This window comes from Danio rerio, chromosome 20 (genome assembly GCF_052040795.2).
Source record: "Danio rerio strain M-AB ecotype USA chromosome 20, GRCz13ab, whole genome shotgun sequence".
In the NCBI taxonomy this organism is placed as follows: domain Eukaryota; kingdom Metazoa; phylum Chordata; class Actinopteri; order Cypriniformes; family Danionidae; genus Danio; species Danio rerio.
In genome coordinates, this window is record NC_141040.1 from 50,870,337 (window position 1) to 50,895,668 (window position 25,332).

Below are 25,332 nucleotides of genomic sequence, written 5' to 3' on the forward strand. Positions count from 1 at the left end.
TAATTCTGTTTTGTCTGAGTTTAAGAGAAGAAAATTGTTGTTAACTTAGACAGTTTAGACAGTTCAGACAGCTCATCAGTACTATGAACTTACATCAATCAAACTAACTAAAATATGAAGTTTAACTTTGTATAACTTAAAAATTTTACTTAAAACCAGATTAACTATTTAAAATAAGTTTAAGCAACATAAAATGTCTTGACTTTTTATTAATCTACGATAGATAGATAGATAGATAGATAGATAGATAGATAGATAGATAGATAGATAGATAGATAGATAGATAGATAGATAGATAGATAGATAGATAGATAGATAGATAATCTGTGACCTCTATAAATAATTATGATTAATGGTGAATTAATATTCTCTTCAGTAAGATTCTAACTTATGTGCGCCCTCTTTTGACTGGAGCACCGGCCGGAAGTGAGGCAGCGGGGGAATGTCCGGTGACGTCAGAGCGTCTGAACGCCATTAGATCTGCAGCTGTTTGGAGAGAAACAACAACAACACGAACGACCCTCTGCACGGAACTCGCTCTGGACCGCGGGAGCCCGACGCCTCTTTCCCTCCACCGGGCTTCACCGGCTTCTAACCACGGCCGCTCTCGGTGAGGAAACTCTGGCCTCCGCTTCCTCCTCCTCCGACTCGGACACCGGTGGAGCGTCGCCGCCCCCGCGGAAGAAGCACCGAGCCTCGGCGGCGGAGGGAGTAGGAGAGCCCGGGGCTTCAGCAGGCCTACTGTCAGCGACCCACCTTAGCCGAACCGGCGCAAACATGCAGTCAAACGGGACCGGACAGGAGCAGAACCACCCCGCGAACACACAAAACGGAGATGCCAACGGCCTCCAGAGCAATGCGGGCTCAGCATCGGGGGCCTCCGGGACGGGTTCAGGATCCCTGAAGAAAAAGAAGCGGCTGTCCCAGGCGGAGGAGGACGTGATCCGCCTTATTGGACAGCATCTGCACGGGTTAGGGCTGAAGTAAGTGTCGCGGTAACCCAGAAGCACAACCGGGCCGAGTCGGTTCTGGTTCAACCCGGTTTGACAGATCGAGCGCAAGCACGCAGACGTTATGTGATCGACGAAGCGAGTGAACAACATCGATTTTTAAGCATCGTAATTTATGACAGTCCAAAACATCTCACTATTATAACATACTGCACACATTTGTATTATTCAACTCGTAATCGGACTGATGCACACAAAGAATGATGCGGTCACAGATGACAGCTGCTGTGACATATCTTTGTCAGCGGCCGAAGGCATATTTATTGTGAAATATGCTGATGGATTTATTAAAATCTTGCGTCTTTTTAATGTCAGCGCTTTGTTTATGCGTGTTAACATGACATCAAATCATTATGACATTCTCTGTCTCTATGCTTTTTAATGGCGGCCCTGGAATGCGTGTGTGTGTGTGTAGCAGCTGGTTTACATTAGAAAGAAGCCTGCATCTAATTTTAGTGAAGATCTGCTAAAGTCATCAGCTGCCATTCAGATTCAAGCACTGAACATGAATCCTGAATAATCTGCGTCAAAATCTGTGTGTTTGAACACACACACACTCACACACACAAATGAGGTCTGGACTTACAAGATGAGACGAAAACATGAAGAAAACTGAAAACATCCATCCCCTCCCCCTCTCTCTCCCTCACACACACACACATACACACACACACACTCTCTTTTGTAATCATAGCATGACGTCACTCAGTGAGACCCTGCATTGAAAACACTTTCACACTGTTCTGGAAACCTTCACCTGTCTGCAGTCAGCTTCATCAACATGTTTGAGCTCGTCTGCCTTTGTTCACCTAAAACTGGGCTACTGCATGTCAAAGTAAGTCAACATGTGACATAAGAGTCCAGTTTATCTGCTGTCAGCTGTTATAATCACACAAATACACAAAATACATTTTAATGGTGATTATTTTTATTTAATAAGATTGCTAGTTTTGTTACATTTATGAGACAATAATCAATATTAGAGATGCAACTTGTTAATAATTAACTCTATTAGATAAAGTTGGTTTTATATGCCCACATTCGTTTATTTGTGTACAGTGACCACCTGTGACATGCTTTCTAAATTGTTTACTTTAAATATTCGGTTTGGAATCGCATGCAAGTATGACTTCAAAATAACATTAGCACTATTTAATCGACTGTAAACAATGTTGTACTTTGATAGTCATTGGCTGCTAACAGTGGTGGAAAGAGTACTGAAAAGTCCAACTTAAGTAAAAGTACCATTACTTGCCTAATAATGTAGTGCAAATAAAAGTGTCTGTTGTAAATATTTCTCAAAATATGAGTAAAAAGTAGAGCGTTCAAAAGTACCCAAGAGTAGTGAGTATTTTGCTGTAAAAATCTGATGCATTTACATGTAATTTGTGCATCTGTGTGTAAACGTAACATTCTGTAGTGCGTTTAGTTATTGCCCAGCAGGCACACAACATCATAAGACGTTATTAGGTTAGATTTAGTTTGTGATGTCAGGTGACCAAAATTCAATGTCTAAGGACAACGCTACTTTGATGTCCAATAATGACATTGGTATTTGGTTGATTTTTAGGTTGTGTTAGAAAGTGCCCAAAATCCAACATCTTAAACCAATGTCATATTGACATCAAATACTGGCATTTATTAGTCATGTATGGCAACCAAAATATAACATCTAATTGACGTCATAGTGGTAATATCCACACAACATCAAGCTGTTACATCATTAGACATTGATATTTGGTTCATTTTAGGATGGACAATGACATTGGCATGACGTTGGGTTCTTTTGTCTACACAACGTCTCCTTGACGTCAGGCTACAACATCAATCTGATGTCATGTTGACATCTTGTGCCTGCTGGGTGTTTAAGGCTGTTCGGTCATCATACAGTAAACTTATGTCATCTTCTCATCAGTGACATGCATCTAAACAGTCTCTGGGTCATTGTGTGTAAAGATGTTGGACATATTGGAAACTTTTAATGCTTCCAAACAGTTTACTTCAATTATAAATCGCCCATGTCTTGAGGTAGTTCATTATGATGCGATTTATCTTCTGTGTGTGATTTAATTGGACAGGAACCACAGGACTGAAGAAAATTAAAGTAGTGAAGTAAAAGTACAGATACATCACTAAAAATGTACTCAAGGTAAAGTAAAAGTACACCATTTTAAAACTACTTAGTACAATTTCTGAGAAAAACTGCTCAATTACAGTTATTTTCTTGTTACTTTACACCACTGGCTGCTAATATGATTTCACTATGTAGAATGTGCAAAAATACTTTGCTGAAATTAAATTATTAAAGAAAAGGTCTGATTTTTATGAATATGGTACCAGCTTTACTCCATTATTAAGATTCTTTATGCAAGATGGGATGCAAGCAGTACTCCGATGTAAATTAAAAATGCTTTAGAAACACAGTCGCTCCCCTGCTGTCCAAAGCCACATCTCCTGATATCACGAACGCGCACCGTAAAGATTACAACAGACAACTCACTAGTTCATGTCATTCGCCTGTTTGAAAACTTCATAGTACTACTATTCTGATGGAAAAACTGTATTATATCTAGCACGTTTTCAGGTGTGTAGCAAGCAGATTTTTTCATAATGTGTAATATCTCATGCATGCAAGGATCGCTGCTCACTCTCTCATGTGCTTTGTCCTAAAGCAACTACTGTATGCTTAGTGTTTGGCCTGCGACGTTCAGGAATTACACTTATTACCAAGCCAAACTTGCATGCTGATTCAGAGCGAACACAGGTACTCAGCGCGGCACAGGTTGTTATTGTGCAAAAATGAATCAATGTGATGTGAATATAAAACCAACTTCACCCCAGTAAAGCAGGCTAGGCGGAATAGCGCTAATTGCTGATGATTTGTTGTTAAACTAAATAAATTATACATTATCGATGCTGTATAAAACTGAAAATAGTCACATCAATCTTTCGCAACACTGTGCATATAACCCATTCGTAAAACCACACAATCTACGTCAGCTTTGCGTGACTAAAATAGTTTTAAAACAGAGAACATTACCTGTCTAAAGGAAATAGTTCAGCCATGGTGTCATGCTTTCCTCAATGTGCAAAAGTAACTCCAATATTGATTCAGGTTCTTTTAAAATTTTGATTCAGCATTTTTTTTTTTTTTTTTTTTTTTTTTTTTTTTTTTTTACCACTGTCACTCTCTCGTGTGCACGTGCAAACGGCGGATCTGCATGAAAGGCTGTGCAGATGTGTAAATCTACATTTGTTGACAGACAGTTTGGGCTACTCATCAGAATTATGGGAATTGTCGGCCAGACAAATTTTAATTGGATGGACAGTTTTTTAGTTTTCTGCCTCACCCAGAATTTAAAAATACATATAAATACATTTAGATCATTTACTTTAATCATTGTGAAGTGAATTTCAACCAGCACAACAAACAAAAGATGTTTCTGAAGACAATCAACTTCTGCACCTTTAATTCTCAAAACTCTAAAAATACAAGGGTAGCAGGAAAAAAAGTTATGCAGAGGATAAAAAATATTAATTTATAAAGAATAAAACAAGTCAGAAACATTGTAAATATAAAACCGATGCAAAAATACACACACACACCTCACAAATAGGCAAGTCTAAAAAAGTAAGGCTTCAGGGATGCTTTAAACTCTTAAAAAGATTCTGCGTGCCTAAAAATATAAGGGAGTGAGTTCCAGAGTTTTGGAACAGTAGAAGAAAACGCACGGTCATTTTACAAATATTGAATTTTATTTGTATGCGTTTAACAACGAATAAAAATATATAGTTATTGACATTAATTAAAAAAAAATTGTAACCACAACTAAACCATGGTTTTGCTGTGCTTATCATATTTTAACCATGAGACTTGTAGTGTGCATGTGCAAATGTTAATCAGTGCACCAAAAAAAAAACATGGTGGCTACTCTTTTACTGCAGTAAAACTATTGTTAGTTTCTGCAAGGGAAAGACTGAACATGGAAACAGTCAAGGTATAATTATGCTATTTAATAAATGAAAAGTGTTTTATTTGTCTTTATGTCTGTCTCTGTTTCCAGTCAGACGGTGGATTTGTTGATGCAGGAATCGGGCTGCAGACTGGAGCATTCATCAGCTACAAAGTTTCGAAACCACGTCATGGAAGGTGAATGGGACAAGGTGAGGATTCTCAATCCATACGCAACTTGCATGTAAAGCAGAAAACATTTATTATAAACGTTATAAACATTTATTTTTGAATCACTATCACTGTCGTGAAGTCACAAAATTTGAACATGTTACAGGGTGTCCACAGGGTCTTAAAAAGTATTAGAAGTTGATAAATCAATGTAGAGAATTTTAAGGCCATTAAAAAGTCTTAAATGTTATTTTGCAAGGTATTAAATTTGATATCATTTTTGGTTACGCAATGTATGGTTGTTTGTTAAAGTTTGCCTATATTAAATCTGTGAATATCAGGATGGTGTGTAGTTAATGAAATCAATTTAATCCTACTAGATTTGACATCATGCTGCTTTGTTTAATGCAGTAACCAAGCCAACACTCTTATTTCTGCAGTTGTATTGGCGCCAACCTGATGAATTAGCTAGATTTTTATTCTGTATATGAATGATGTTTTAGTTTTGGATTAGTTACTTTTATTAATATTTAGTAAATATACTGTAAGTTAAAATCTCGCTAGTGTTTCCGGTTGAAAGTGGTTATAAGGTTTTAATATGTATACAAAGAGTCTTAAAAGAGGTCTTAAAAGGTATTAAATTTCACTCTCTGATTCCTGTATATACTCTGTGTTAAAGTAAATGTGAATATATATATATATATATATATATATATATATATATATATATATATATATATATATATATATATATATACACATACATACATACTTTTCCCCTCTTTGTTGTAGTTTTATAAAAAAGAAACGAATTGAGAAGAAGAATTGACACTAAAGTTCCACAAACTGCTTTCTGCTCTTCTTATGCCAATTTAAGTTTGAGGCCCCTGATATAAAGGCTTAATTTTAATAATGATGAAGTTTAAATCTTGTTGTCGGGAGAGGCGGTCAATTTTATTATAATTTGAAGTCAGAATGTTTACACTTTATTTCATGGTGTCCGTATTATAGTAAAGTTTTAGATTTGGCTTCATGGTTATGGTTATAACTAATCAGTCTCTCCAGGATTTTGCGTCTAGTGATTCTTTAGATCAACATTTCACAAAACCAATAATGGCATAAGTTTTAAGAAAAGCTGTCATACAGTCAATTTAAGCCACAGATTTTACAAAAATGTTCCTACAAAATCCTGGAGGAACTGTCTAATGCATGGATGTCAAACTCAATTCCTGGAGAGCAGCAGCCCTGCACAGTTTAGTTCCAATCCTACTCCAACACACTTACCTTTAGGTTTCAAACAAGCCTGAAGGACTTAGTTTCATTAGGTGTGTTTAATTAGGGTTGGAACTAAACTGTGCTGAGCTGCGGCCCTCCAGAAATTGAGTTTGACATCCCTGGTCTAATGTAATGTTTTTACCATAGTAAGTGTCTGTGACTAGGGAATTAGCATAATGTGTTATCATCAGAAGAATAAACCCAATTGCATAGTATATATTTTTATTTTGTTTGAGTCTTTAATTTACACCTTTTATTGACTTGATTTAGAATTATAGATTTTAAACTTTACATTTGAATTAATATTATTGATTTTTTTTATTTTATAATTCATATTTCATTATTTTTGTTACTTTTTATTTATTTGTATTTTATTTTTCAATTTTAATTTTTATCAAAAATATAATTTTTTCTGTTTTTCCACTTGCACTGAATATTGCTGTAATGACTAGCATGTGTGGCACTAGTTTAGAAACAATTTTTCATCAATCTAGTTAGTTCCATTTTTCCACATGAAATATCTTATTTCACTTGTAAATGTTCACATTACTCATGTGCCATAATTTGCATGTGCTGTGTCATGTTTATCAAGGTCTATCCATGCTCACCCATAGATATGGAGAAGTCTATGGGAAAAAAGCTAAACCCCTGAAACCCTAAAACAAGCTTTATTTTGGGTTTTTAAATAGTTTTTTTCTCTATCCACAGAATTTTGTGTTTTTTTTTCCTTTTTACACTTCAATTTTGTTTATTTTTTTTTACTGATGTATAGATATGAAAGTCGCTATAGTAAAAAAGCTTAACCCCTGCCCCCCCCCAAAAAAATGTTGAATGCATGGACAGTTTTAAATTGGGTTCTTTTCTCTAACTCTTTTCTCTTTTCTTTTATGTATTTTTTTTAACTTCATCACCAACCTTTAACTAAATAGTGTGAGGTCGTTTGAAAAGTGAACTCCTAATATTGTCTGAAAAGTAGTTTAAGTGGGCAGAAATAAAGAACAGTTTATTTCCTAATACTGGGTTCCCACTGGAAGAACATATGCATTGTAAAACATATGCTGGAATAGTTGGCGGTTCATTCCGCTGTGGTGACTTCTGATAAATCAAAGACTAAGCCAAAGGAAAATGAATGAATGAAATAAAAAGTTTGATAGATGTTGTATTTCGTACAGGACGGTTTCTTGGAGCATCCAAGATGACAGGCAGAAACCATAATCATGTTCAGTCTTTAGGAAAAAGCTTTTCAGAGCTCACTGTGGGATCAAATGAACTCTGTAGGAATTGTTTGCACACACATCTCGCCTCTGGTTTCAGGAACTGTTTAGACCATTGAAGTGGATCTGGGTTTTTTTCATCTTCTGATTTAACAGCGGTAAACTTGAATGCTATTTTCCATTTTAGTTCTTCATCTATTTATAGAGGCGATTTAACAAGCACATAAGGTATTTTCGTCTTGGAGATTTTGTGCAGAAATTCTGCTGAATTTAAAAATGATAGGTCCAGGGTTGTGCTGATAAACCATTTTATAAATATCGTAAAAATATCGCAGAGAGCTGAAACCTATGACGATTTTAAAGACGATATTTAGCTTGTTTCGCACTAATGTAGACCTATTACATGTTTTAACTCCATTATTGAATAAAATGATCAATAATAATAAATTAACTATAAATAAAATGAAAGCTTCAGCTGTTTACATCAGCATCAACGACACTTTTGGACAAAAATTAATTACTTTGATTGCTCTTGCGCTCTCTCTGTCTCTCTCTCAGCAGCAGCAGGTGTTGAAGCGTGAGCACAGGGCACAGCCACATCTTAGAGCAAATTAGTTTGCAACTTTGTTGCATAAAAATAAAAGGCTAAATAGCAAAACTGGATTTTATTATTAACAAACATGTTAAATAAAACCATTTGCAAAAATGAAACAACTGAAAAAGAAAATGAAAGAACTCTGAAACAAGCTTAAATGTTCTGCAATAAAACGTGTTGCGGTCATTGATCATTTGAGACTTCTTTAACAGCACTGCTGGATGATTCTCTCTTGCTTTCACAAAAAAGGTTATTTATCTTTTATATACACAAAAGCATTAACGGCGTGTCCGAATCCACTTTTGCTACTTTTAGGACCGCTTACTACTTTTGCTACTTTAAAATCTGCTTTCGCCGCGGCGCATGGTCTAACAGGGTAGAGCTTATTCTCTCAATGAGTTATAGGTGTGTTTTGAGAATAAACCAATCAGAGTCTCATCTCCCATTCCCTTTAAGACCCTTTAAGTTGCGTCGCGCCATAACACATTTGCTATTTACATGTCGGACTTTGTAAGTGGAAAAACAGAATGATTCCCTAGAAAGAAAACGGTTAAACAGAGCATCTACAGCACGAGAATGAGCCTCCTCATTCTTTACTTTCACTCTCGTGGATAACGAAACGTGTTGTACGCACAGACATCCATAGCCTACACATAATTAATTTTGTTTATTAAGCGCAAAGCTTTGTTTCAAAACTATTTTTAAATTCAGTTCTAATTTCCAGCAAACTAATAAATGAACAATAATAATGAAGTGTGTTCAAAAAACTGAGTTATTTCCTAATACACAGGCTGTCCCACCTATGGTCTAAAACCTGACAGGTGGACAAATCTAAGCTTGTTTTTTTGAAAACAAATATAAATATGCATATAATAAATAATACTGCTAATAATAATAATAACATTATACAAAAGCAAATTGTTATGAATAAACTAAAAAAGCCCCCCGAGATGAAGAAGGCATGAAGGCGGTGTTTTTTTTTATTTATGTAGGCTAGAAAATAATAATTTTTGTAATATTTTAATCATTTAATTCTTTTTCCTTTGTAAAGATATTTGCGTATTGCTGTACATCATGTCTGTTATAAGAAATGTTTAAGCAAGGCGCACAACTAATGCACTCTGAGCTGGACTATAGACCTGCTTTGATCTGGTCTATTGTGTAGTCTATTATAGTTCCTCAAATAGCAATGCGCCTTAACACGCCTCCTTTTTTAGACCAGAACGCCTATGGGCACACATGAGCGCAAATGCATTTGCTATTTAAACAGCGTGCTGCAAAACGTCAAAACGACTCTTGCGCCGAGCTGAAACTAACAAACAACAATTGCGTCGCACCACATTGCGCCGGGTGTATGATAGGGCCTGTAGTGTGAGAAATTAACTGCAGTTGGAAAAAAATTAAAAACGAAGTGCCCAAAATCACATATAGTGCCATGACGAAAACGGACTGTTACTGCGTGAAACGCCAGAGGAAACTAGCGTCGAATGCTCACATAATCACATTAATCGGACTATGTAGCATAACATGTAAAACAGAAACATTCTAACACCGACTCATGTAAACACCTTAATCATATTATTGTTTTCTTCAGATTAAGGCAAATAATTAGATCACTGATGTCCATCTAAACGTAGTTACTGTTGTTCTCATAGTGGCTATAAAAGTCCCGCAAAATGATATTCAAGCTAAAACCATTTTAATATTATTCAAAGCACAACAGCGCTCTGTTTTTCCATTCATTATAGCTCATTGAAATTCTGCTTTTTAGTCAGGGAATTTGCCATTTGGCTTACAGTGGGAACCCCGTGGATCATGATGTTTAATTCAAAGTATTTGGGGTTGCTTGTTTTGTCACTGTGCATGGATGTGTGACTGTATTATGGTTTTACTCCGGTTAAAGGTGGTATATTTTCTCTCAAAATGCTGGATGAGAATGCTGAACTGACGCAATTTTTTCTTTGTGGGACGCAGGCTGAAAACGACCTCAATGAGCTGAAAGCATTGATGCATTCACCCAACGCTATTGTGGTAAGACCAACTGGACCCGCATGCACTCTTAATGCTGAACGCTTCTGAAGATTCATCTGGAACAAGGGCAGTAGAAAGCACTCTGAAACAGGGATGCGCAGTATTGTCAACAAATTAGGGGCATCATATTGACCTTATTCTTTCTGTACTAGCGTCCGCAGCCATTTGAATCTGTGTGGCTTGAGACTTCTGGTCTCATTCAATTCTATTGATGTTTAGACATTAAAAACAGCTCATTATGCTGCTTGATGTTGCAAACTGATATTTTCTTATTGTGTTGTTCTACTTTTTATGTATAGTCATGAACACACTTGTTTTAGAGTTGTAGTTTGACCGTGTTCTACCATTTATTATTTCTAGTCATCCCAGTTCAGGCAACTGAATCGGAAGTCCGCACTTCCAAATCACAGAATAAGGTCAATAGGATCCAAGATTAGTAAAAACCTTTTTTTTTTTTAGGGTTTTCACAGTAATGGAATTCGAAACCCATCAGTTCTGGTATTTTAAAAACGTCTATTTCCCGCTAACATTTGAGCGCTGTTGAGCACGTTTTTAACCAGTTGTGTTCACGTGTTCATCAGAAATGACTGTGATTTTCCGTAAAGGTCATCAGTTCACCGAACTCACCGATGCTTACTGAATGTAAACACAGATATAGGAACACTGGAGCGTTTCAAAGTCACGATTCATCAGTGGAATGCTCGTATGTCAGCTTATAGACAAACCAGCTGATCAACATGACTTTAAAACGCTCCAGTGTCTCTTTATCTGTGGCTACACTTAGTAAACAGCCTTGAGTTCGTCGAACTGATGACCTACACAGCCAATCGCAGTCATTTCTGATGAGCACGTGAACACAATGGCAAATCACCGCTGTTTATGAACGTGCTCAACAGCGCTCAAATGTCAGCGAGAAATGGACATTTTAAAAATTTTAGTACAGATTGGTATCGAGTTCCAGTGTCTTGACAACACTATTTTCTTTTACGCTTTCTGTGTTCATAAAAGGGGCTTCATTTATTTTTCATTTTGTTTAGTCCTAAATTGTCCATGTCTGTTTTCACATGATTTAAACTTGCGGTCTGAATTTGTAAGTGGGATTTTTTTTATTTATTTACTTTTTATATCATTAAATAGCCAGTTTCATTCTTTAAGATGGAGCATCATTACTTGTAAAGAGTCGTAGTACACTAACAAGTTATGCAAAATCACATTCCACTAGCATAGCCAGAAAAGAGAGTCTGACTGTGTAATATAAAAAATGGGTGCACTCAAAAAAACAACAACATTTTGTTCAAACTGCTATTTAAAATGAGCTGAAACCACACAATTTTTGAGGTTTCTTTGGGACAACTTAATGGTTTATTATCTGTTCAATCAACCTAAATTTGTAAAAACTAATAAAATAACTACATGTTGTCCCAACACAAATCTATTGTGTGGGAACCAACATTTTGTACAGTGTGTGCCACTTCTATTATAAGATTTAGTCAAATAACAAATGTGTTCTTAATATTTGGCATAGATAACACGCAAACTAATATATTTTAATATTTTAAGGGGAATACATTTATTGACATTAGCATTAGCATTTTATTTTGTCGTAAAAGAGCCTATGTATGCTGTAAAGGTGCGTTCACATGAGACACGGATGAAGCGTCAAGCGTGAGTGATTTACATGTTAAGTCAATGCTAAAAACATGGCGTTAGTTGAGCGTTTTGCGCATTTGATGCGCTTAATGAGGAAATCGAGCGATTCGCTCGAGTTGGAAAAACTGAACTTTAGCTGACATCCGCGCCAGGTTAACCAAGCAAGAGCTTGCCCTATTAGGGGCGCAATTATGACGTAGAATCTGTTGTTTGTGTCCCGAGGGGAAATCCTTTTGCCGACACCAGACAACAGTTCATCAAACTTCACTCAGCTCAGTCAGAAGCATCACTAAAAGCTTCCACCATCCAGGTTTAATTTCTAGAGAGCTGATGAACTCATAGAGCTGGGTGCACCTCAGAAAGGATCCAGTGGACTCGGACATGGCGCTGAATGAATATACGCTTTTTTTCAGCATTCCTAAAGCACAGCTGCTCTCTCAGTAAAATCACTATTAGCTATTTTGCAACTAAACTAGAGTCGCCAGGCAGACAGGAGCCCCGCCCAGGACACAAATCAGTGTCTATTGTGAAATGCGCGAATTAAGCAAGTAAACTCAAAATGTTAATGTGTCTATTTATGCATTTTACGTACATGTCCCATGTGGTGTGAACACAGCATCAGGTTGTAGTAAACTTTTGCGTTGTCCGTGGCGACTGATGATTGAACAAATGTCATCATAAACTATTATTATCTGTCATGCGTATTCTTTAAGCTCTTTAACTATATTATAAAATGATCATATGAGACAGTTAAAAACTTTTTGCTTTCAGTTTACATTTTCATTTTAAAGTTCTGAGGTTACAGAATTAACCCTTTAACCCATTAAAAATAACATAAATTTTCATTCATTTAATTTTGCATGGATAAATAACAGCATGATAAAATAACATGACATCATAATTGTACCTGCAGCACTTCAAGGTTCTTTAACTTCAAATTGATTTAAGCACACACTAGGTCTATGTTTCATTTAAACCACTGCAAACATCACAGCCCAAACATCTTTTAAAAAAATGCACAAAAAAAGTAAAAAGTGTCCAAACTTAAGGCTGCTGCATTGCAGAATGTCTCAGAATGCCACTTTTCATACCTGTAAAAGTGAGCTTCATAGAGATTTTAAAAGTGAAAACAAACCATTCAAAAGGGCTCAGTGTTGTCAAGTGTACTGTTTTTGTGCATTATCCAGTTTAATTTTTGTTTATTATCTGAATAAAGTCAGCCCTCGCCTACTAAAAAGCTAACGAGCCAAAATGATAGGCAGCCTTCTGACTTGCTATCACTGCTAAAACAAAACAAAATTGATGGCAAATTTCCAGTTAACGCGACCACTGATCAACATGAAAGTGCCAAATGAGGTGCCGGCTCCAGAACTGACTTATAAACCCTAATTGTAAGAAATCAAGTTTAGAAAAAACTGTTTCTACTAAGACTCTGCTATAGCCTAAATAATAAATGTGCATCTAGGCCATTTTTGATTTTATTTGTGATTTTTAAAATACCTTTAATCGATTGATAACAACATTGAAATAATTATACTGCTATCTACGTTGCTGCTCATTGAACTCTCCGCTGTAAATGCTGCATGTGAAATTACCACATATAATAATGTTTTTAACTTCATGACGTCACGATGACTCGATGAGAGCAGTTAAATCTTCTGTTTATTTTATTTGGAGTTTCCGCAAGAACCCCCTCTGGCTTTCGGAGGGAGATTTACTACTAGATTCACCACTAATGACACAACCGTACTTCTTTACTTTACCTTGCTTTGCTCGATTGCATTTGTGATTTTTATTGCGATTTAATCACCAAGCCCTTTTTGAAGGTGAAAAAAAATATAAAAAGCACAATAAAATTTAAGGGGTTCGCCATAGTCTTGAACAGAACCGAAACAAAGATCTGCTCTCTTTATTGTTTTGCTGTATTCTCCTTTCACGTTCATATGTAAAGAATCAGGATAGTGGTCAAAAGTGGACAGGAGAGATGGATTCAAGCAGTGGGTGTAAACGGCAATATGTCTCTTTCGTCTGCTTGTGATCTAGTTGACCAAATTAGTCATATTACCAGGTGTTAACAGGGTTTCAAAGGGATAGTTCACCCCAAAAATGAAAATTTTCTGTTAATTTATTCATCCACAAGTCAAGTCAAGATGTAGGTGACTTTTGTAGTTTTTTCAGTAGAACATTGTAGAAGATTTTGAGTTAAATCTGTGGTCACTACCATAAATTAAACGCATACAAGTGAGTAGATTAACAGGAAATGTTTATTTTGGGTGAACTTTCCCTTTAGTTTTGACTGTTTTGTGAATGTTATTATAGTGTAATCACTGATAAAGCAAGTGAATCTTTGTTCTCTCTAGCGGATGAAGTTTCTGCTATTGCAGCAGAAGTATCTGGAGTATTTGGAGGACGGGAAAGTTCTGGAAGCTCTGCAGGTGTTGAGAGGGGAGTTGACTCCCCTTAAATACAACACGGATCGAATCCATGTGCTCAGCGGGTACTAAACAGCACGCATTAACATGCTTTATTAAAACATGCATTACTGATGAGCTGTGTAGAGAGTTTGCGCTGTGATGGGTGTCGATGGCTCACTCTGATTGTCTGTGTGTTTGAAGCTATCTGATGTGCAGTCATGCTGAGGATCTGAAGGCAAAGGCTGAGTGGGAGGGAAAAGGAGCTGGATCACGATGTAGATTATTGGACAAGCTCCAGAGTGAGTATAAAAACGCACACATGTATTTTCAGGGACATATGTATATAAATCTTCACCCTGGCCGAAGTTTTTGTAAAGTTTCGTTTTCAGTCACCTGACCCTGTGTCTATGTGGACAAACAGTGAAACAGGGTAAAAACAAAGTGCAGTTTTAAAAACACCAATGTTTGTGTGGACAAGACCTTTAAGAAGGTAATTTTGTCACGTCTGATATGATAATTCCGATAATCTGTCTTGTGTTTGTGTGTGTTATTCAGCGTACCTGCCACCCTCCGTCATGTTGCCTCCTCGACGGCTGCAGACTCTGCTCAGACAGGCCGTGGAGCTGCAGAGAGACCGATGCCTTTATCACAACACCAAACTGGACTCCAGTCTGGACTCTGTGTCCTTACTGCTGGATCACGTCTGCAGCAGGTGTGCTGCGCTTACACATTCAGCCGCTACACACGTCCCTCTGCGTTTTCACGTCACACGTCTGCGTTTGTGTTTGCAGGAAACAGTTTCCCTGCTACACGCAGCAGATCCTCACAGAGCACTGCAATGAAGTCTGGTTCTGCAAGTTCTCCAACGACGGCACTAAACTCGCCACCGGCTCCAAGGACACCACTGTGATAATCTGGCAAGTGGAGCCGGTGAGTGAAGGATGTCTGTCGTATCTATATGTGTGTACATACAGCAAAACATGGCTCTGTCCCATTGAGCATCTGGAGAGGGTTGACCACTAATGGAGATCTGAATTTCAGACTTTTTTTTCCTGACGGGATTGGTTTAAAAGAGGTTGAGGCTTCTTTAGCACTTGGCATGAGCCGGTATTAGATTCTGATGGTATGATAACCTTGGATAAAAATATCACGGTTGCACGATATTGTGATTTACTGCTCTAAAATATGTTTTTTTTTTTTTTTAATTTCTGGGTTAAAAAACATCTACTAATGGCCCGTTTCCACTGAGTGGTACGGTACGGGTCACCTTGAACAGGCTTGCGTTTCCACTTGCAAAAGGGTACCAATGGTATCCAAGGGTACCAAACGTATCTCTGTAAATCAATAGCATTCAGTTTGCTCCATCTTTTAGTACCCTTTTGCTGTGCTAGGTACCCTTCCAAAAGGGTACCCAAAAAGTGGTACGATACGGTTCGCTTTAGGTACCTTTTGACAGTGGAAACGACCATAATCAGAATCTGAAAGAGCTTTATTGCCAGGTATGTTCGCACATACTAGGAATTTGTTTTTGTGACAGAGCTTATACAGTGCAACAGAATAACAGAGACAGGACAAAAAACAGATAATAAATATATTTATAAAATAAAAGTGTATTGAACCAAAATGTACTATACCACTCATTGGAAACGGGCCATAATGGCTACTTTTACGCTACGTCTTAGACATTTTTGAGAAGCATATTTGGTCCCTGGTCAGATTGGGCCTGTTTACACCTGGACACTGTTTTCTCTGATCCGAAAGCTACTGTGTTCAATTTAAGTATATTTGTATAGCGTATATTCCAATGCAGTTTTACAAAAGTTGCACATTATTACATTCTAATCAAATTCAGAAAGAGTTAGGGGGCTGTTCACACAGAATGCGTTTTTCCTATTTTCCAGTCACTACTTTTCTATTGTTTTTCAATGTAAAGCTTGCATCTTTTGAAGCGCGGCACATGTGAGCACCATGTTTTTTGGACACCATCTCAAGTTAAAAGATAATCAACTTTCACACGCAGCAAAGCTCGTCAGTCAGGTCGAAAAGCAGTGAACCAATCAAAAGAGCTTGGGAGGCTGGGGAACCGTTTCGAGCTTCTGTTCATAGTGGAAAGTTGACATAACAACAGTTTTATTTACCGTTATATTATGGATGAGGAGGTGCTCATTGTGGCCTTGTCCAGATATCCTAACTTGTATGATACATCAAGTTCTTATAAACTATTGTTTTCCAATTTCGAATGCGTTTGTTATTGTCGTTATTACATTACATTCATAATATTGCGCTGCATCGATCTCATGCTACGCTGCGCCTTTTTTAAACCCATTCCTGATCGCCATACTGCATGTTTTTAGAAACAAAGGTGCATTTGATGTGAATGAGCTGTTTAAGGTCCCGTGAAATGTGCATTTTTATTCGATGTTTGAAGTAATCTAAACATGAAATGAGGGTGGGACATAGTTTAGCCCCTCGCCTCCGGGAAAAAAAAACAGCCAATAACGTTTTGTTTTATCACAGCTCTGCCCGTGAGAGTGGTTAAGCTCAAGCGTATCAAATGTGAAGCATCTTGAAGGGGGCGGGGCATGTCAAACACTAGAGAGCTTTTGATTGGTCAGAAGATTTGATGAGAAACTTAAGTATGAGGTGATGTGAATGAAATCAATAGTTAAAAGGCGGAAGTGACAAACTACAAGCTTTACATGTTTCATATGTTATAAACGCCAATTTTGTCATTGTTTTGGAGTGCACTAGCTTATTTGATATCCTAAAAACAAACAATTCTGATACTAACATTTAAAAATGTTACTTTAATTTTATGGGACCTTTAAGGCATATTTATGCTTTTGCATTAAAGGCTTGCAGATGGTCCAGTGGTGGGTTAGCCTGACACAGACCCTGACGTGCATCTCTTAATAATGTTTTAACTACACGTCATGGTAACATGGTGCACAAAAGCTGTGATTACTAGGCTGTAGTAGCAGTGTTGCGTTTGGACGGGGCCAAAGTCCTTTTAAGACAAGGGTGTTCAAACTCTGTCCTGGAGGGCCAGTGTCCTGCATATTTTAGTTCCACCCCCGATTCAACACACCTGAACTAGCTAATCAAGTTCTTTCAAAGTATACTAGAAACTTCCAGGGAGGTGTGTTGAGGGAAGTTGGAGCTAAACTATACAGGACACTGGCCCTCCAGGACCGAGTTTGGACACCCCTGCTTTAAGGCAAGTCATTTCACTTGGCGCCATCTTTGAAACGCCTCTCGGGCAGTATGCTCAGGCCTTCTGTCTGAAAGGGGAAACATCAAATTCTCAAACTGTTTGTCAAGCTTACGATTACATTACATATTTGGAATCTCCAATAAAACAAAACAACAACTGTCTCGTAAGTTTGTTTCTAAACGTTTGCATCAAACAAAATCCAAGCTAATGCACACTCGAAAGGAACGAGATCACGGCTTCAACCTCATTTTGGTCATTCTACACATTATCATTCTCTGGATAATGATCGTCTGATCGTGCTGATCTAATGAAGTAATCCACATCTTGTTCTTGATGGCTAATCTACTCCAGAAATTAAAAAGTTAATGGGTGTTTGAGTAGTTGTTGTCATGTGATGTGCATTTGACAGGGCGGACTGTACCTCGCGTTCATTTTATACATATTGCAAAGCCCAAAAGTTTTTATTTTCAAGTCTAGTTGGTTGATTTAAAAGTACAGATTTCAAGAATGATTTAGGCAAGGCAAGGCAAATATTAGATGTATAATATAAATATTAGATATATAATATAGACAAATATAGACATATTAGATATATTTGTCATGTATGTGAAGCAAGTGTTTTCTGAGATTCCAGTGTGTTTGTTGTAAAAGCGCACGTCTGGTCCGAGCTCCAGATAGAGACTTTTGTTTTGTGTATACTTTGATTAAAGTTGTTGCGACCTTGTCTTCCATGAATGAGTGTGAGTTTTAGCAACTTGTACAGTAGGTTAGCATTTCACACATTTTCAACAAAACACCCATGAAGAAACTTAACAGAGGAACATAGAAACCCCATTGCAACACACAGATCGCAGAGATATAAATCCACGTGCAAGGCATGCGCCATGGGTTACGGCGATCACTCTTAATGCAGAGCTATAATTCAACCTTTAAATGTCCCATGAAATTAAAATAATATATTTTTTTAGATGTTAGTTTCAGTCTGTGAGTTTTAAGGATATCTATAAGCTAGTGTGCTCCAAACAGTGCCAAAATTTACATTTAGAAAATATAAAACTGATACAAACATCTAAAGCTTGCAGTTTGTCACTTCCACCTAAATTGATTTAAATCACGTCACCTCATACTCAGTGTCTCATTGAATCTTAACCAATCAAACGCTCTCTTGTATCTGACATGCCCCGCCTCTCATTTGCTTTCATTTGATGCCTTTTAACTCAACCACTGTCACTGGCAGAGCTGTGATTAAAAACCATGCTATTGGCTGTTTTTGTAAAAGGGGAGGAGCTACTTTATGTCCCACCCTCTCTTCATTTTTTCAGTTGAGATTACGTCAAACATTGGAAAAAAACGCATATTTCAAAGCACTTCATGGGACCTTTAAGGTATGGTGTATGCAATCTGCATTTATACAATAAATTGTGCTCGTCAAAAAAAGGATATTTTGATCCAATCAGAAAAACACATGAAGTGACCAGGTGTAAACAGCCCCAATATGTCTGAGTCATTGTATTATCAGAGTGTCCTGTTTCAGCTGTGTGGTTAAAAAGCGGGCTTTTAGTGTTGGCTTGTTGCAAGTGACAGATTTCTGTAACCAGTCAAGATTCTACAGCGAGTCTAACTTCTCCATTCTGGTAATGTGCTGTCGTCTTAAGGTACTTTAAAGTTGGTGCTTTTAAATGGAAATGAAAATAAATGTGTGCTGTACTCTACGGAACCAAACTGCTCAGCTGAAAAGAACCATAAATGTGAATGGTATGGTCTGTTGGTAGAATCAGAATGAGCTTTATTTGCCATGTGTGCGCAAACATACAAGGAATTATTTCTGGTTTTCAAGAGCTCATGTCACAAACATACATGCATGCATACATATCAACACAAGAACACAGAAAGGCATTGAATGTGTTGTTTGTGCACAGGACACACATCAACTGAAGCTCTTACGGACTCTGGAGGGCCACGCGTACGGTGTGTCATATCTCGCCTGGAGTCCTGATGATGTTTACCTAATCGCCTGCGGTCCTGACGACTGCTCTGAGCTCTGGCTCTGGAACGTTCAGGTAAACAACACATCTGATTGAATCTGGCCTGTTTTGTTTTTTGGTCAGTGTGAATTTCTGAATATTTTAGCATTTTATTTCTGGGGTGGTGGAGTGCTGCCTTCAAGTCATATTTGTATTTATTATGATGTGTCATAAATAGTGATTGTTATATTTTACATGAATCATATTTAACTATTTAGGCATATTAAAATATACTCGTTAATATTTAATAATTATTAATACTTAATATTTAAGCTTTTTAAAAGCTTTTTCTTTTTTGAATTAGTTAAATGATTAAAAATTATAAAAGAGTTTTTTTAGATTTTGAAATTTTCAAATTATTTTGAGAATATTGTCATTATTTTGATATTGACAACATTTTAAAAATAATTTCGAGAGTATTGTGTAATTTTATGTCAGTGAGAGGATTAACATTGTTAATTGCTGTCAGTTTTATAATGATTTAGGATTTCTAATGATGAATAATTAATAATTATTAAAGGAATATTCTAATTATTTTGTATTTTTTTATTATTATGTATTGCAACAATATTCTGTATGCTTGAGTTCTTTTAAATTTAAAAAATTATACCCATCATCAATATATTGCTCAGTGTTCATCATAGTCTCTGAGATGCTTTTATTAAAAAGAACATGTACTAGTCATGAAGTCATTAATATTAGTTTGTCTCTGACCTCTGACTCTCTTCCTTCTCCTGGTGGTCAGACAGGAGAGCTGCGAACAAAGATGAGCCAATCTCATGAGGACAGTCTGACCAGCGTCGCCTGGAACCCTGACGGCAAACGCTTCGTTACAGGAGGACAGAGAGGACAGTTTTACCAGTGTGTAAGTATAGAGCTTACACTACGTCACAGGATGTCCGCATGGTCTTAAAAAGTATTAAAAGTTAATACACACACTCTCTCTTTCTCTCTCTCTCAAAAAAAAAAAAAAAACCTTTCCCTTTTTACTCTAGCACTAAATTCTCTGAGCACAGACTCGTCTTGTTGAATCGCTGAATGCCTCCTCAGTTTTAAATTGCTTTGGACAAAAGCGTTTGATAAATGACTAAATGTAAATGTCAAAATCACTAAAAAGTCTTAAATGCTATTTTACATGGCATTCAAATTGATCTGCGATTATTGTAATCCTTTGTAGTTTATAAAATCTATAAACTTCTGCCTAATTGAGATTTGTTTACTATTCCTACTGCTCTTTTCTATTCAGTTTATGAATAGTGTTTTAGTTTAGGATTAGTTTATTAAATACACTACCTGACGGAAGTCTTGATGTTGATCTCAGTTGTAAGAGCAGCAAATAATAACTTGATTTCTAGTTGGTCATTTGGAAAAGTGGCAGAAGGTCGATTTTTCAGATGAATCATCTGTTGAGCTGCATCCCAATCATCACAACTACTGCAGAAGACCTACTGGAACTCACATGGACCCAAGATTCTCACAGAAATCAGTCAAGTTTGGTAAAGGAATATTCATGGTTTGGGGTTACATTCAGTATGGGGGTGCGCGAGAGATCTGCAGAGTGGATGGCAACATCAACAACCTGAGGTATCAAGACATTTGTGCTGCTCATTACATTACAAACCACAGGAGAGGGCAAATTCTCCAGCAGGATAGCGCTCCTCCTCATACTTCAGCCTCCACATCAAAGTTCCTGAAAGCAAAGAAGATCAAGGTGCTCCAGGATTGGCCAGCCCAGTCACCAGACATGAACATTATTGAGCATGTCTGGAGTAAGATGGAGGAGGGAGGCATTGAAGATGAATCCAAAGAATCCTGATGAACTCTGATGAGTCCTGCAAGAACGCTTTCTTTGTCATTCCAGATGACTTTATTAATAAGTGATTTGAGTGATTGCAGAGATGTATGGATGCAGTCCTCCAAGCTCATGGGAGTCAGACACAATATTAATTCTGTCTCCACTGCAGCATGACTTTAGATTCTATACAGGACATTATTTCTGCTAAGTGACAAGACTTTTGTCCAAGCAAAGTCGGACCTCACTGTCCTAATTAAATCATTAAAAACCAAGGCATAATCATATTTTATTTTGGTAAATAAGTGTAATCTAGAGGCATTTGCCTTTCATATAAGCCACTTCTGATACCAAATGATCAACTAGAAGTCAAGTCATTATTTGTTGTTTCTAAAACTTGGATAGCCGACAAGACTTCTGTCAAGTAGTGTATACTGTTAAAATGTTGCCAATGTCACTGTTTAAAGCCTAAAGTGGCAATGAGGTCTTAAAATGTGTTAAAAGAGTCTAAATAAGGTCTTAAAAGGTATTGAATTTCACTCACTGATTTCTGTATATACCCTGCATCAGCAACACATACTGGTTTCATGCTAGTCAATGATTAGGGATGCAAACAATTAAAAAACAATCGCTTGATTGTCAATATGTCTTTAAAGCAGTACAATTTAGTGATTAAAGGCACAATATGTAACACCACAAAACTAGCAGTGTTCGCTAACAAATCAATAGTTTTGATTGTATGTGTACATTAATCATTTAGCTGCTCATTTAAATGGCGATCGTTCATGTAACTTCATGTAAATGTTCACCTCTAGTTAAGATGCATTGGTTGTTTTTGGACAGGATCTTGATGGAAATCTGCTGGAGTCGTGGGAAGGTGTTCGTGTGCAGTGTCTGTGGTGTATGGGCGACGGACGGACAGTCCTGGCCTCTGATACACACCAGCGGATCCGCGGATACAGTTTTGAGGACCTAACAGACAGAAACATGTAAGCAGCTGATCAAACTCTGTTATCTGACACTTGAGTTGAGGAAACTGTGTGACCTTTCACGTGTCTCTCTGTTTGTAATCCAGAGTTCAGGAGGATCATCCTATAATGTCTTTCACCGTTTCTAAGAACGGAAGATTAGCTTTGTTAAATGTAGCAACTCAGGTAAGTGAGTTTGAGTTTTAAACTAACATTATTGTTATTATTTCAACATTTGCAATGTAAAATGAGGACATTTTTACTCATGTTCTTCACAATTATATTAGTTTTTAACCATTATTAAAAAAAATAAATATAAAAAATGAGTTTTTTCAACAATATTCTTTAAAATTATAATTTCATTGCAGCAATATTTTTTATTTGCATTTTAAATTGTATTTAAATCGTGTATTTTTGTAAAGAAAAAAATGATTGTTAAAATTTATAATAATGTTTTTCAGATTTTTTTCTTATAATGAATATTAATTTTACTGCAGCAGTTAACTGTAAATTGCTATCTTTTTAATAGTTTTAAATCAAATTAAATTATTAATCATGTAACTAAGATTGATCATTAATTATCTTATTAATTATTAATAAAATTAAGATTAATGATTGATTAGGTTATCAGTTATACTTTTGATGTTTTAAGAAGTAAAAAATATCATTTTTAGAGATTATTTTACATATAATTCTATAATATTCTATAATAATTATTTTTAAAAATCATGTTGTACGTATTTAGCAACATTTGTATTTGTTTACAGTGCTCAGCATATGTAAGGACAAGTCTCACAAATCTCTCTTTTAAATTAATATTTTAAATAGGAAGCTTTACATTATTATATTTGTGCATATACATCAGATTGGTCAGTACTGAAGCCAAATCTGGAGCTTATCTAACAAAATAACTTATGATAACGGTCAAAAAACCAGAACACTCAAATTTATATGTTATAAAAAAAATATTAAATATAAATTTAAAAAGAGGAAAATTCAAGAGAAGCAAACAAATAAAACATTTAGTTGAAATTGTTTCGTTTCTAAAGATGTTTGGTAACTAAAATATTATTTTAATAAATAAATCTGTTTAATAAATCTGTTTTGTTCAAATACACCAAAATATATTGCCTATATTCACTGAGAAATAGATGAAAATTCATTTTCAAAATGGGCTGTACTTAATTATGCTGAGCACTGTAATTGGATTGCAGCAATGCTAGTTTATTAGAATAAGCACAGGTTATTAAAAGTAAAACTGTTTTTGTTAAAATTATTACTTTGTGCATTAAAATGAAAACAATAAAAAAAAAAACAGATAAAGTATCTTTTAATTTCAACCAGTTGCCAATGGATATTTATAGCTAAATTACCTAAATCAAATATATGAAAATGATATAAAAAGCATATATTTACAGACATGTAAAAACACATACAAAATTGCAAAAATACACAGCACACGAAAGCAGTGGTCTCAAACTCAATTCCTGGGGGTCTGCAGCTCTGCACAGTTTAGCTCCAGCCACCTCTAATTCACATCTGCTTAATAGCCTCTAGTAATCATGAACACCATAATTTGTTGTATCAGCGGTTTGATTAAGGTTGGAGTAAAACTGTGCAGAGCTGCGGCTCTCCAGGACTTGAAGTTGAAACCAATGTACTAAACATTTAGGAAAAATTAACAAAAATGATTTACAAAAAAATCTCATAACTCATTTTGTTTTAATACAAGCTATGGTAGTATCTTCTTGATTCCGCTATAACCCTGACCTTTATATTATTTTTTAAATTACCTTGTTGTTATTAACACATTTGTAATGTTAAATAATAAATAATAAAAATAAATATGAAGAATTTGTAATAAATTATGGTTTTTTTAAACAACATTTCTTCAGCAATATTATTTTATTTATATTTAAATTGTATATAAAATTGTGTTTTTGTAAAGGAAAAAAAAGTTAAATGATAAAAGACCAAAAATATTTTTCAGAGTTCTAAAATACATGTTTATTTACTGCAGCAGTTAACTGTGTTATTTATTATCTTATATTGTTTAAATTTAAAAATATATATAATTAATCATGTAATTAAAATTGATCATTTATAAATCTTATTAATTATTAATAAAATTAAGATTAATGATTAATTGCGCTATCAGTTAGAATTATGATGTTTTAAATAGTAAAAAATATAATTTCAAGAGATTATTCTATATATAATTCTATAATAATTATTTAAAAATATATATTTTTGGTTTAATGTTGTATGTTGCATGTGTTTAACATTATTTGTGTGCTTAATTGTACTGCAGCAATGTTATGTTTATCAGGGTAAGCACAAGTTATTAAAAGTAAAACTGTTTTTACTTAAAAAAATAATAATTAATTAAAGATGAATTACTTTATACATTACCATGAAAACACAGAAAAAATACAGATGAAGTATTTATAATTTTAACCAGTTGCCAAGAAAATATTTGTAATTGATTTGATGTGTTAAAATGCCTTAAACAAACATATGAAAATTATATAAAAGCTAAATATTTAAAGACATGCAAAATTGCAAAAATACATGTTGCATGTATTTATTAGTTTTTTTGTACCGCAGCAATGTTTTTTACAAAAGTAAAACTGTTTGTTCAAAAAACTACTTTCTGCATTAACATAAAATATTTATAACACAAAACAAAGAGGTAAAATGCATATAAAATTAAATGTATTTTATTCCACCCAGTTGCCAAGGACATAATTTCAATAGATTAGATGTTAAAATACCTAAACCAAATATGCAAAAGCTCTATATTTAAAGACATACACAAAAACACATTAAAAATGGCAAAAACACACAACATAATTACACAAATGTATGCTAAAATGAAAATTATGAACATATCTACTCATTTTATGTTTTAATAAAAGCAATGGTAGTATCTCCTTGATTCTGCAATAACCCTGTTCTTTATGTTATATCATTTTTTTTTTCTAAACGCACTAAACATCTCTCTTGTCTTACACTATCTAGA

The 25,332-nt window shown here is 35.6% G+C and overlaps 1 protein-coding gene across 1 annotated transcript in view; it reads left to right on the forward strand.

Moving 5' to 3' along the window:
* The first annotated feature begins 410 nt into the window (after positions 1–410).
* wdr26b (WD repeat domain 26b) overlaps positions 411–25,332 on the forward strand; it is a 30,824-nt gene continuing 5,902 nt past the window's right edge. The window contains 11 exon segments of the mRNA NM_001202442.2: positions 411–983; positions 5,075–5,174; positions 10,192–10,248; positions 14,259–14,395; positions 14,514–14,611; positions 14,868–15,024; positions 15,104–15,242; positions 19,446–19,586; positions 20,296–20,415; positions 22,186–22,331; positions 22,418–22,496. Coding sequence (NP_001189371.2) covers positions 598–983; positions 5,075–5,174; positions 10,192–10,248; positions 14,259–14,395; positions 14,514–14,611; positions 14,868–15,024; positions 15,104–15,242; positions 19,446–19,586; positions 20,296–20,415; positions 22,186–22,331; positions 22,418–22,496 — 1,560 coding nt within the window. The 5' untranslated portion in view covers positions 411–597.